Below are 12,646 nucleotides of genomic sequence, written 5' to 3'. Positions count from 1 at the left end.
GCAGGGGGGTGGTGACGAGAAACCGGAAAGGGGGAGAATGTTGCAAGCCAGTTTGGATCCTCGCTGGAGGGGAGGGGAGGGGAGGGGAGGGGAGGGAACGGAGTAAAAATGAAATGAATAAACGGAGCGTCTGGAATACGAACCAGAGGCTGCCCAAACACACAAAATCAACCATCTTTCTCTCGCGTGGTCAGCCTGGTGCCCTGGTTGAGAACGGCAGACTGTAATCCGGATTGGATTTCCCCCTCCTCCAACGCAGGCAGCCAGCTGGCTGACCTTGGGACAGACCCAGTTCTCTTAGGGCTGTTCTCAGATCAGTTCTGTTAGAGCTCTCTCAAACCAAACAACCTCCCAAGACGTCTGTTGTGGGGAGAGGAACGGATAGGGGTTGTCGCCTGCTTTGGGGGGCTCCTTTGGGTTGTGAAAAGCCGTTTATAAAAACGCCGGCTCTCCATTTTAATTTTTTATTTTGTACAGGAGGCAGGGAGGGTTTTCCTGCCCATGTGCCCTCCTGCCCTGGGCTTCACCAGAAGGCACACAAAGCAACACAAACACACAACTGACTCGGCAGCTTCTGCGATCCCAATCTGCCACCACGGACCGCTGTGGGTGCTGCGGATTTTACTCTTGCAACCGCCACTGTATGCAACTCGCCTCCATGCAGTGTCAGCCCCGAGGGCAGGGGAGCCGGCCTGAAGTGGCACGCCCCTCTGTCATCCCACGGCCCTGCCTTAGGATCTCTCCTCAGGGATCCTCTCCCTCCGGTCCTTGAATGGAGGAGCCTGTTGACAGGTGACAGATTTTGCAGCTCTTTGGTGCTCTTCAGTTCACACTCGGTTCACACACGCCCTGCAAAGGCAGAGGTAGAGACGGTAAAAGGATTTTAAAGGAGTTGGCCAGGACTTCCCAGGCAGGCAGCAAAAAGAAACCCCCACGAGGAAAGGGGGACTTCAGTACACTTTGGTGTTGTTCAACTAACTCTAATGCCTCAGGAAGGCTGCTCTGTAGACCTTGGGGCTGAGGAAGATAAAAACCAAACCAGACTGGAGTCTCGGAGAGCCACTGGATTCCCCGTCTGGAAGTCAGATATTTATTGTAGAATGCACAAGCCGCCCTTCCTCAAGGGCTCAGGGCAGCTAATCACAGAACAAAATGGGAGTTAAAAACATTTTAAACCTTAAAATCAGATTCACATTCCTACCACTGAGGCTCCCAAGAACCCTGAGAACCGGGTCCGTCTCCAAGGGGCTTCTGGGCTTGATCTTGACTCTTCTGCTGCAGACCAGTCAGGCTCCCCTCGGAAATAGTAAGCCCAACTAATAGTTCACAATGGGAATGTGATGGCAGAGCATGTGCCGAGTGCCTTTCTTCTGTCTTGGGGGGGGGGGGGCTGTGACTTTGTGGCAGAGCCCTGCTTGGCATGCAGAAGGTCCCCGGTTCAGTCCCTGGCAGTGTCTCCAGTTAAAAGGACCAGGCAGGGGGGGATGGGGAAGACCTCTGCCTGAGACCCTGGACATAGCTCAATGGAAGAGCCTCTGCTTGGCATGTAGAAGGTCCCAGGTTCAATCCCTGGCAGCATCTCCAGTTAAAAGGACTGGACAGAAGGTGATGAGAAAGACCTTTGTGGGAGACCCAGAAGAGCCATAGACAGGGGCCCTGGCTCAGCGGAAGAGCCCTTAATTGGCATGCAGGAGGTCCCAGGTTCTATCCCTGGCCTCTCCAGATAATCAAGGACCAGGCAGTAGGTGATGGGGAAGACCTTTGTGTGAAACCCTGGAGAGCCATGGAGGTGGGCTATAGCTCAGTGGAAGAGCCTGTGCTTGACATGCAGAAGGTCCCAGGTTCAGTCCCCAGGAGCATCTCCAGTTAGGAAGGACCAGGCAGGAGGGGATGGGCAAAACCTCAGCCTGAGACCCTGGAGAGCCATGGAGACAGGCTAAAGACAGGCAGACCCTCTGTAAGAGTTCAGTGGATTCTCCCAACAAGCAGGCTTGGCTGAAAACAAATCTCTTTATTGAAGTTACAATAATGCTTACCCTGCAGCTCCCCGCACCCCCACCGGCCTATCTGAGCACAAAATTCCCTCCCCATAGCCAGGCCAGGAAGATATAACCTGGGCTCTTGGCCTCAAGGCCGAGGAGTGAGAGAACACAGCTCCAAACACCAAAAGCTCCACCTCTAGAATTCCTGGTGGAATTACGCCCCCATTGACTAGCTGCTACGTTTCACACCAAAGACTATCGATTAAACAGGATGAAAGGCAGAGAAAGCAATGCATGGCGAATGCTGGGATTTCAGCATCTGGCCCCTCCCAACCACCTGGAGCTGGCTTGCCAGGAGGGCATTTTTGGAACCAGCCTGGGAGGCCACACGAGGCCGGCATCCACCCACTCCCTCTCCCCCGGTCCACTGGGCACTCCTCCCAGTCATAGAATAGAATCCTAGAATCCTAGAGTTGGAAGGGACCTCATGGGTCATCTAGTCCAACCCCCTGCACTATGCAGGACAATCACATCTCTATCGCAGGAGGGCTGTTGGCCCCTCAGGTGCTTTGCGGAAAGGGACATGTGACCCCTGCTTTCCTTGTGGGCTCCGGGAGCCGTTTCTTGTCCACCTTCTGCTTGGAGTCCTCTTGGGCAGCATCCAGACACCAGCTGTGGCCAGTCTGTTGGATTTGGTCAGTCTTTGGGAATCTCCCATGTCAGGGTGGGCCAGACCCCCACCCCATGCACCACTTTGACCCCAGGACTAGCTTGGCACACGCAGTGAAAGGGAGCGGCTCCATTCAGCCCTCCGTGGGGAGCTCATAAAGGACTGGTTGCTCTCGGGTCTGGTTTCCCAGTTCAGCCTGGCCATTCGTTTCAGGGTCCCTGCTCCACCCCAGGGACTTCAGCAACTTCTGCCAAAATTTGGCAACAAATTGACACATGCACGGGCACTCCCACATGGCTGGACACCGCCTTCACCAGAGAACCCTGCATTCAGTGAATATGCTGAGGACTAAACTGTGAAGCTAGCCCTGGCACCATGTGGGGCGGGAGGGGGGAGAGGCACAGGTGACAAAGTGCGCTTAGATGGAAAACAGATCTACAGGCACCCAAGTGGCTGTTGTCCCATGACTGGGAAGCCAGTCTGCGATGAAATCTCTGGAGAAAGGGGCCTCCGGGGCTTGGAGCAGCCCCCATGGTCTGTTCCCCCCCCTGCCCACTTAGCCATCCTGCAATTGCCACAGCCCTCAATGAGTACGTGCTCCAATGCCCGCTCTCATGGCAGGCCACTGTGCCAGGAGTAATATCTGGACTAATCCCAAATGCCCGGCTGCCCAGCTGTCATCACAAAGGTGCAAAGCCGCTTCCAGCCCCCTTGGGTACGTAGATTTGGTCCCCGTGACAGCGCACCCCGCCTCAGTCCAGCAATTCTGGGCAACCCCTCCCAGCCCCCCGGTGCAGCCACTCAGGGGCTTGGGCACATTGGGAGTCTAACACGCCAGGCAGTCCCTGGCAGGGGCACCGGGATGAGGACCCCGTGAGGATAGGCGCTCACCAGCTTCGCACCTGTGCCCCGCTGTATGACCTGCTGCTGGACACTTTTCACAGCAGACCGTTCCTGTTTCCCGCAGGCTAATCGGAGGAATCACTGGAGGTGGTCAGTAGGACTTCCCCGGCCGGCCCCCAGACTTCCGCCTGCCCTGCTCCTCGGAGCCCCGAGCCTGGGTCCCAGAAGTAGCCGGCTGGGCTTTCCCCTTTCGCTTGAAGCCCTCTGCCACGAAGGGCCCCTCGCCCCCACACCCCAGACACAGGCCGTGGGCTCGGCGTCTGCTCCTCTCCGCTGCATCGCCAGACACCCCATCGTGGGATTTCAGCTTCCGCTGACCGTAGGGATGGCTCTCGCCCGGCTGGCTGGTACTGGCCTGGTGCTGCTCAATCCTCTTAAGAAGCTCCGTCCGTCACTCAGCTTCTTTCGCTAGGCACCCCCATCCCATCAGGGTCCGCGGGTTGTCACAGAACAGAGCCCATTTGAGGACCTCACGGTTGAGCTCCTCCCGGGAGAACGGGATCTTAGTAAAGTCGGACACCGCGGGGACCTCCCTGGCTAGCTGGCAGAACTCCCAAGCATTGCGCACCACTGACCAGGGCCCCCGCCTCAGGCACTGCAACGGGTGGGACACCCAGAGCTCCTGGAGCCCATCCTCCAAGCGCTTCTGGCGGATTTGCATAAACTTGTCGGAGTCCCTGTGTCCTAGGAGCCCGCCTGCCACTCCACGGCGTCCCCTTTCGGGTGGGCCCTGGCAGAGAAGACGTGTTTGGCATCCAGTTGCTTGCTTGATGGAGTAAGAGTGCTCCTCTGATGAGTCCTGGAGCATCACCCGCCATAGGGTTCCGCCATAGGGCTGCTGTTGCCAGGGGGGCTGGTGCACAAGACCTCAGCCCAGCACCCCCAACTGGAACGCCTCCATCTCCCTCCGGAGACGATGCCATGGCAGGGAACTAGCCCGTGCCAACCCATCAGCTCACGGTCGTATGCCGAGTATTCACAGTGGCTCCAAGCAAGCATCGGCCCGGGTGACTTGTAGTAGCCATGCCGGCTGACAGCCCCAAATCCAGATTTCCAGGACGGAGTGCCCCCTGTCAGGGTAGTGGGGGTTCTGGGCACCGTCGCCCCCTGGTGTCCCGCCTTTGGGGGGGGGGCTCTTAGGTGCCTTCCCCCCTTCTTCCACGGCGCTCTTCTTCGTCTCCTGTTCCCTAGTGTCAGACATGGGGATGCCAGCAGTGGAAGATCGGGAACCATGAAAAGGGGGTCTCAGATGTCGCTGAGAGTTCAGCAGGGTCTCCCAACAACCTTGTGAAGAAAACATCTACACTGAAGTTACAGCTATGCTAAGAGTGAAAACCTAGGAATCCTTGCTCTGTCTCAGCCTCCAGTCCCTGCCTCCACCTCTCCCCCCCCCCACCCACATGGGCGCCAAATTCCCCAGACACCTCCCGCCTAGCCAGGCCAGAAAGACGAAACCAGGGCCTCTTGCGCCACGGCTGCAGAGAGAGATAACAGAGCCCCAAACATCAAAATCTCCAGAATCCCTGTTAGAACGATCCTGCCACGGCCTAGCTATATGTCACTAGCTAAGACTTGCGATTATACAGAAGGAAAACAGAAATAGAATCCAACAGCACTTTTAAGACCAACAAAGATTTATTCAAGGTGGGAGCTTTCGATTTTGTTACAAATGCAAATTTACATTTGCAACTGATCGTGAACTTTTATCCAAAGTTTTAAAACTAATTTACAATGCTGCCCCAAAAAATGTTCCAACAGCATTCTGACATTTCCTGCATTTTCCATCAGTACTTCAAGATACTCCATCAGTTTGTTTAGAAATTTTACTTATGGCTTTAGGTGTCCATAAAACATTTTATACTAATTTTCATGCCAGGTCTGACATTTTGTCAATTTTATATTTTTACACCTTTGCTTCATCATAATTGATTCCTGAAAATTTTGCATCCATTTCACCATACATTTTTCAACTTGTTCTGTCTCTGCTTTAAAGGTGAGGAGGCGTTTATAAAATGTGGCTTCTCTTGCATAATCAACTTTTCAAATTCAGTTTATTCTCGTTTTTCCATGTGATTCCTTCAGTTCATCTGTTATAATTGATGCACATTGTAGTTGCACGAGCCAGTCCATTGGCCTTAGAGTACAAAATGAAGCAGGGCACAGGCTGGTAGAATTTTGTCAAGAGAATACAATGGTCATAGCAAACACTCTTTTCCAACAACCCAAGAGACGACTCTACACGTGGACATCACCAGACGGTCCACACAGAAATCAGATTGACTATTTGCTCTGCAGCCAAAGATGGAGAAGTTCTATACAGTCAGTAAAAACAAGACCAGAAGCTGATTATGGTTCAGATCATCAGCTTCTTGTTGCAAAATTTAGGCTTAAATTGAAGAAAGTAGGGAAAAGCACTAGGCCACTCAGGTATGAACTAAATCATATCCCCAACGAATATCACCCTTGTTGTCCATGAACATTCCAGTTTTGATCAATAACCCAAGTCCTGCAGGATTGATTGCCGTGCATTTTCATAATTATTTAAAACTAAATTGCACAAGTCCTTATCTACATATACTCCCAAATATCTAACCTTCGTAGGGTTAACTTTGCAGCCTGTACACGTTTCAACATGTGTTACTTTTTCTTCTTGTCTCTATAAGAAAATGTTAGTCTTTTTCTCATTTATTTATAGCCCAAGACTCCTTCAAAGTCACTTAAGCAGTTTATTAGTGTGGGCATAGACAGTTCAGGTTTTTCCACCATCAAGACTACATCATCAGCATAACTCCTGGTTTTATATTCTTCTCCTTCAAACTGCAACCCATACATTCTATTTATTTATATTTATGTTTATATTTGTATATCGCCATTCCCGGACCCCGTCAACTCATGGCAGTTTACAATCAAAATACACAACAATATAAACCAGGGGTAGTCAAACTGCGGCCCTCCAGATGTCCATGGACTACAATTCCCAGGAGCCCCTGCCAGCATTCGCTGGCAGGGGGCTCCTGGGAATTGTAGTCCATGGACATCTGGAGGGCCGCAGTTTGACTACCCCTGATATAAACAATACTGGCGGCAAAAAACCCAAACAAAAACAATCTATAAACTTCTCCCTTCCTGCACATCCCTCGCCTGTAAGCGCAGCCGCCACCATGCCCAGGGGAGGGCATCTTCCGAGGATGTCCTGCCTATGGGTCCAGTGCCAGGAGGGACCTGATCTCCTTAGCCTGGCCTCAAACAAGTGCCTGGCGGAAGAGCTCCCTCTTACAGGCCCTGTGGGACTGTGATAGCTCCCTCAGGGCCCTCAGCTCTCTCCGTTCTCTTCCTGGGTGCCATAGTCACTGCAGAGGGCGGGTGAAAGAGGCAACGGGGGGGACGACGACAGAGTCTCTGGTCCTATACATTGAAACGACATGTATGCCCACTGTCGCCAAGACAGGTGAGCATGACAACCCAAAAAATGTGATCCTGCAATTAAGGGACTGACAATCAGAAAAGCCAGCCCAGCTGGCAGCCAGCACCCCCCCACCATGCCCATGAGGCACAATGCACTGGCACTGGCATCTTTAGGGACCTCCTTTCTCCTCCGTAATGTGCACACTCAGAAAGGGGAAGGAAGTGAGGGGTGCCCCCTGGGGTTGGAGTTTCTGGGGTTGGATGGGGGCGCTTGGCGGGGCAGAGTCCAACCCCCACTCAAGGTTGCAAGCTTCCCCCCCCCAAGAAGTTTTAAATCTCCCCCAGGAAATCTATGGGGAGGTGGTTGGGGGATTTGATATTTGGCTTAAACTAGGCAAAGCGGCACATAGGGGGAACTCACAGAGGTGTCCCTGGCCCTACCCATGAGGACGCCACTGTCCCTGGGGATGCCCTGCCATGCCTCATGCTCTTCAAAAAGTCCAACTTGAGCCTCTTGAACTGGGTCTGGCGCTGCTCCCAGGTCCCATGGAAGCCCCTCTCTGCCAGCCTGCCCTCCTGGTCTGCCTAGGGGTGCTGGCCATCAAGTGGCCGGGGGGGAGGGGTTCCTGGTGGGCTGGACAATGTTGAGCAGAGCCTGAATTTCTGCCTGCTGCCAGAAGGCTCCTCTGCATGCCTGCGAACGGCAGCTTTTTGGAGATCAACACCCCTCCTGAGATGCTAAGAAATGAGTCCATCACCTGGGCCAACTGCAGCAGCAGCACCTTCATGCCTGCCAGCCCTGCTGCCCTCGAGCCCCCCTCCCTTCCCCGCCATGTCAAACCATAAGAGAACCACAAACTTCACACAAGCAATGCCCCAACTTTATTTATATTTTTACAGAAGACATTTGGTTGAACTCCTCTCTCCCCCCCCCCCCAAGACTGCCTAGATAGGAATCTTGCGATGGCATCTCTATTCCTCTTTCCCTTCCCATAAGCCTCCGTGGTTGGCTCCTGCTCATCCACGACCACAGTGTCCCACTCCTCACTGTGCGCTGGTATTTTGTGCCCCTTCTCCTCGCATATGTTGTGGAGGATTACACATGCAGTGGCCACAGGGGTGACGTTGTCCAGGGGAACATGAAGCCCAGCCAGAAGGCACCTCCAGCGCCTGCTGAGCCTCCCAAAGGCCTCCTCCACCACAGTCCACTCCCAGGAGTGCCTAATGTTGTACTAACTCGGCTGGTCAGTGCGTGGGGGTCGTGAGCCACTTCCTCAGGGGGCATTCTTCATCAGCCAAAATCAAGGCTGGCCCCTGAACTTCCTTGATCATGACCGTGGGCTTCCCAGGGACAAAGACCCCGGAGTCCATGGCAGTGCGCAGGTGGGACTCCGGAAAGATGGAGGGGTTGTGTCTCCTGCCCCTCCACCTCTATGACCCAGCCCGTGTGGTCCACGGGCCCTTGCGGGACTTCTCTCTGTTGCCACACTCCCGTATGCTCCTGTTCGGGGCTCGTATAGGGATGTGGCAACCGTCCAGAGCACCAATGCTGTGGGGGAATCCCCAGAGGCCAGACCTGCCCATGTTCTGCAGGAGACACAAAAAGCATAACCTGAAGACAAAAGCAGCCTCTGGCCCCAAACCACGCCTGTCTTCCCCACAGAGGCCCAGAGGGAGGGGGCATAGCAGCTCGTCCGCGTTGCTGCGTGTCTTTTTGGTAAAAGAGAGAGAGCGGAAATCTGCAAGCAGGCCAGGACTGCAGCCCACCTGCCCTCCCGGCGTCTCCTCCCCAGCTGCAGAGCTCCCCTTGCTGCAGAGCTCGGCCTCCATTGTGAACCAGGCCTCCAGCACGACCTCTCCAAGAGTGGGCAGGCCCAGCCCAAACTGCTGGGAGACAACTCCGTATGGGACAGAGCCACGGCCGCCCTCTTCTCCACCACGATGGGCAGGCTCACGTCTGAAGGTGCCTCTGGTCATCCTGAAGGGCTCCCACCAGTCGGTGCTTCTCCTGCCCACCCACAACGCTTTTGGGAAGCACATCTCTGTGAGAGCGAGCCACCTGGGCCTTGCTGCTCTCCTTCACCTGAGGGGGATCCTAATGCACTGGCAGTGCCGGCCACACCTGGAGAGCGGTCTGCGCAGGGCCCACAGGTGCCTTCGATGAATCCTCACCCCATGGAAAGGAGTCAAGTCCTCCCGGAGGCGAGCGAGGGTGGCAGGGCGGAGTTGGAAGCAGGAGGTCACCTGAGCCAGACGGGCCATCCAGAGATCCTCCACTCTCAGCGGACTCCTGAAATGGCCCCTCTCAAGAAACAAAGGAGGCATGGGGGCAAGGTGTGCTGCTTGGTGGGTTTATACAGGCAACACGGGGGGGGGGTCAGGGCGGGCATGGGCCCCTGCCCCAACAACCGAGCGCCCAAATGACACGAGAAATTTAATCCCTGAGATTGAACAAAGCAATGCCTGAATGCCTGAATGCCAACTGTAAATGTGCATTTAATTTTGGTACTCAGGGGAACTTTTGAGTCCCCCAAACCACCATGGAGAGTGGATTCGTTGCATCGCTCTCTCTCCGGCCTTCTCCCCCGCCTGGTGCGGAGGGAAAAGGCGTGACCCTGCAGCTGAGAAACGCAGGACGGGGGTCTCCTTTGGAGAGCCCCAAACACGAGGGTTACAACCCCGCGTTTGCAAGCTGGAGACCCTCCGTGCAGAAACGTTTTCGGTTTAGGACAGGCCCCTCTGGGACAGAAGGTGCAGTTCCTCAGTCTGTCACTAGATGGCGACGGTGCCTAGCAGAAATCCCGCCCGACCCCCCCCCCCATTCCGTCCCGTCCCAGTTATTTTCCAAAATCACAACTGACCCAATTACCAGGATTATGAAGAGAGAAGGGGGGGGGGGGGAGAGACTGTTTTTCTTAACGTACCTTTGCTCTCCACATTCAGATCCCCCCCACGCCAAAATGTCCTTTCTGTGGCTTTTTCAAGGGGCCCACTGGGGCGTGCAGAAGCCCTGGCCGTCAAGCGCCTCCGTCCAAAGACCTCCTCCTCCGGTGCTCCGGCCGCGTCCGGCCTCTCCAGCGGCTCCCGGGGGCTCCTCGCCCGGCTCGGCTCCGCTCGGCTCCTTGGCCGCGGGGGGGCCCCCGCCGGCACTGCTCTCCGGCCCCTCCCGGCGCCCTCGGCGGGGCTCGCTGCTCCTCGGCGCGGGGGACCCATCCCGCTGCCCTCGCCCGGAGCGGAGCCTGCCCCCCTGCGCAGGGTTGCCAGCTCCAGGGCGGGAACCCCTCCGGCGGCGGACCGTGTCCAGGCGGGCGCGTGTCGGCGGCATCTCGTGTGAAGGCGCCTCCCGTGATGTCAGCGCGGCGCCTCCGCCCTCCCTCCCTCCCTCCGCCGGTCCCGCGCGGGCCAAGAATAGCGCGGCTGACGCGCGGCGCGCACGGGGGGGGGGGGGAGCGGCGAGCGCTATTTCGGGAGGCGGCGAGCCGCAAATAGCAGCCTCGGGAGCGGGGCCGGCCGCCGATGACGCGCGCTTGGCCCGCCTGGCCGCTCCGCCCTGGCCCCGATCCTGCCCCCGGCGGCCCCCGACGCCGGCCCGCTCCCGCCACAGGGCGGCCACGGAGGAGAGGCCAGCACCGCTGCTGCTCAGGCGGGTCTCCGCGGAGGCGCCCTGGAAGGAAGCCCGCACGTCCTGGGGGGGCAGCCTCCCGGCGGGACCTGGACATCCCCCGGAATCACCCCGCTCATCCCCGGGCTACGAAGACTAGTTCTCTTGGAAAAGACGGGGGCTTTCTGGGGGAGGGGGTCGGTGGCCGCGGGGGGGTGGGGGAGAAGGGTCAGGAAGGCCTCTGGCCCACAGAGCTTGGAGGTTTCCCCTTCCTCTGGGCGCAGAGCGGGGGGGGGATTCGCGAATGTCCCTTTGTGCAGGACTCGGCTAGATGACCCTGGGGACCCCTTCCTGCACAGACAGGCGTTTTCCTTCCTGCAGGCATTGGATTCAGAAGACGCGTGTCAGGAAACCCGACGCCCCCTCCCCCAACCCTGGCCGGCCCTTTCGCCTGGAACAAAACCTCTCATTGGTGCCGTTATTCATTTAAAACGTTTCCGCCCTGCCCTCGAAACCAAAACCGAAACCAAAACGTTCCCGAGGCGGCGGAGGGCCTCCCTTAAAGCAGCCAAGGTTAAAAAACCACCCTACGTTTACAAGCCCCGTCAAAGGCGCAAAGGCGAAACCCGCCACGCTCCCGTTCTTTGCGGGAAGCCCGTCGGCCAAACACGACCAGATCCGGCAGGGGGCGCTGTGCTCCAGGCATGAAACGTTGCAGGAGCAAGAGGTGAAAATCCGAAAATCCAGAGCACGATCCGCCCGGGTCAGAACCTTCGACACCAGGGCCTCGTTACGAGGTGGACTCAGTGCTCTTCACAGTATTCCACCGTCCTATAATGTTCTTATTGTTATTGCTGTGTTGATGTTATTGTTGTCACCTCATTATTACTACAAGTGCAGTTACCCTGTATCATTTCTTGTTTCATGTAGGGCGGTATATAAATACAATAATCAAATAAAATAAATCTCCGTCTGACAAATAGCCGTGAGCCCCTTGCCGTCCGTTCTCTGCTGATAAAATAACACGAAAGCACACAGGCAAAACAATCCAGGCAGCAGAAAGGCTAAGCGTATTGCTGGGCTCAGTCCGGACCATTCCGACCGGGGGGGGGGGGTCCGGCGGGGTGTGAGATCAGCGGAGGCCCCCACACGCGCCCTGGATCGTTGCCCATCCTGGCTGCTCTGATCACACCAAAGCCACATCCGTGAGCCCTTTATGAGGATCACCCATCAGTCTCTAGCCCAAGGCACTGTCCCTCAAGCACTCAAACACCCACTGCGCAAAAGACCATCCCGAGACAGAAACGACACCCTGTTCTCCCTTTCTGGGCCAACGGGCGGAGAGAGCAAGAGCCGGCCCACTCGCTGGCTCCTCCAGACCTTTCCCGGGACGGTTTCAGGCCCAGCTGCTGGGTGGCGTCAGTGGCTGATCTGCACCTTCTTGGTTGCTCCTCCTGGATCCGCTGGCAGCCGTGGACCTCGTGGACCTTGGCCACCCTGTGCAGGTGTTCGTTGGAAGAAGGTACCAGGAGATGCCTTGAAGGGGAGCAAGCGGCCCCCGTGAATCGGACTCAAAGGTTTTCCCCAGAGCCGCCACCAGGGGACGCTAGGAAACGCGCGGGCTCGCCCTGCCCTCAGAGTCGCCGCGAGTTCGAATCCCGCCACCTGGGCCAGCCGCGGAGGGGGCAGAGGCGGCACCTTGAGCAGGGCTTGCCCGTGGAGAGACGCGGCTGGCTGGAGGCCCGGCCAGTTCCTCGGAGAGAATCCCCCTCCTCCCGCGGCGACCTGGGCTTTGGGGAGCGCACGTCGGACCCTCCCCGCAGCTCAGCGACATCCCGGGCAGAGGCTTCGGGGGGGGGGACAACCTGTTCCGCTCGCCGATGGGTCCCTGCCGGCGCCGCTCCTCCGTCTCCCCGGCGGCTTCCCCCCTCCGCCCGGGGCCGCGCACGCTGGCTCCTCCCCGCCGGCCGCGCGCCTGCTCTCGAGAGCCCCGAGGAGCCGAAATCGCCCGGCGCGCAGCCTGCGAAGCCCGGCGGAGCGGCCACGGTCTCCTCGGGGGAAGGGGCTGCCAAGCCTACAGGGGCC

At 57.1% G+C, this 12,646-nt stretch overlaps 1 protein-coding gene across 1 annotated transcript; it reads right to left on the bottom strand.

Annotated features, from left to right (window-relative positions):
- Nucleotides 1–460: 460 nt before the first annotated feature.
- Nucleotides 461–12,395, bottom strand: LOC143828344 (uncharacterized). Its single transcript, XM_077318709.1, has 5 exons — nt 12,367–12,395; nt 11,942–12,097; nt 11,153–11,252; nt 9,885–10,708; nt 461–849 (listed from the first exon to the last, which is right to left on the bottom strand). Exons 1-4 carry the CDS (start codon nt 12,393–12,395, stop codon nt 9,941–9,943), a joined length of 1,053 nt encoding a protein of 350 aa, XP_077174824.1. The 3' UTR covers nt 461–849; nt 9,885–9,940.
- Nucleotides 12,396–12,646: the final 251 nt, after the last annotated feature.

Source organism: Paroedura picta, unplaced genomic scaffold (assembly GCF_049243985.1).
Source record: "Paroedura picta isolate Pp20150507F unplaced genomic scaffold, Ppicta_v3.0 Ppicta_v3_sca21, whole genome shotgun sequence".
In the NCBI taxonomy this organism is placed as follows: domain Eukaryota; kingdom Metazoa; phylum Chordata; class Lepidosauria; order Squamata; family Gekkonidae; genus Paroedura; species Paroedura picta.
Note: the sequence above shows the minus strand (reverse complement) of the source record. Positions and strands in the feature narration are given on the sequence as shown.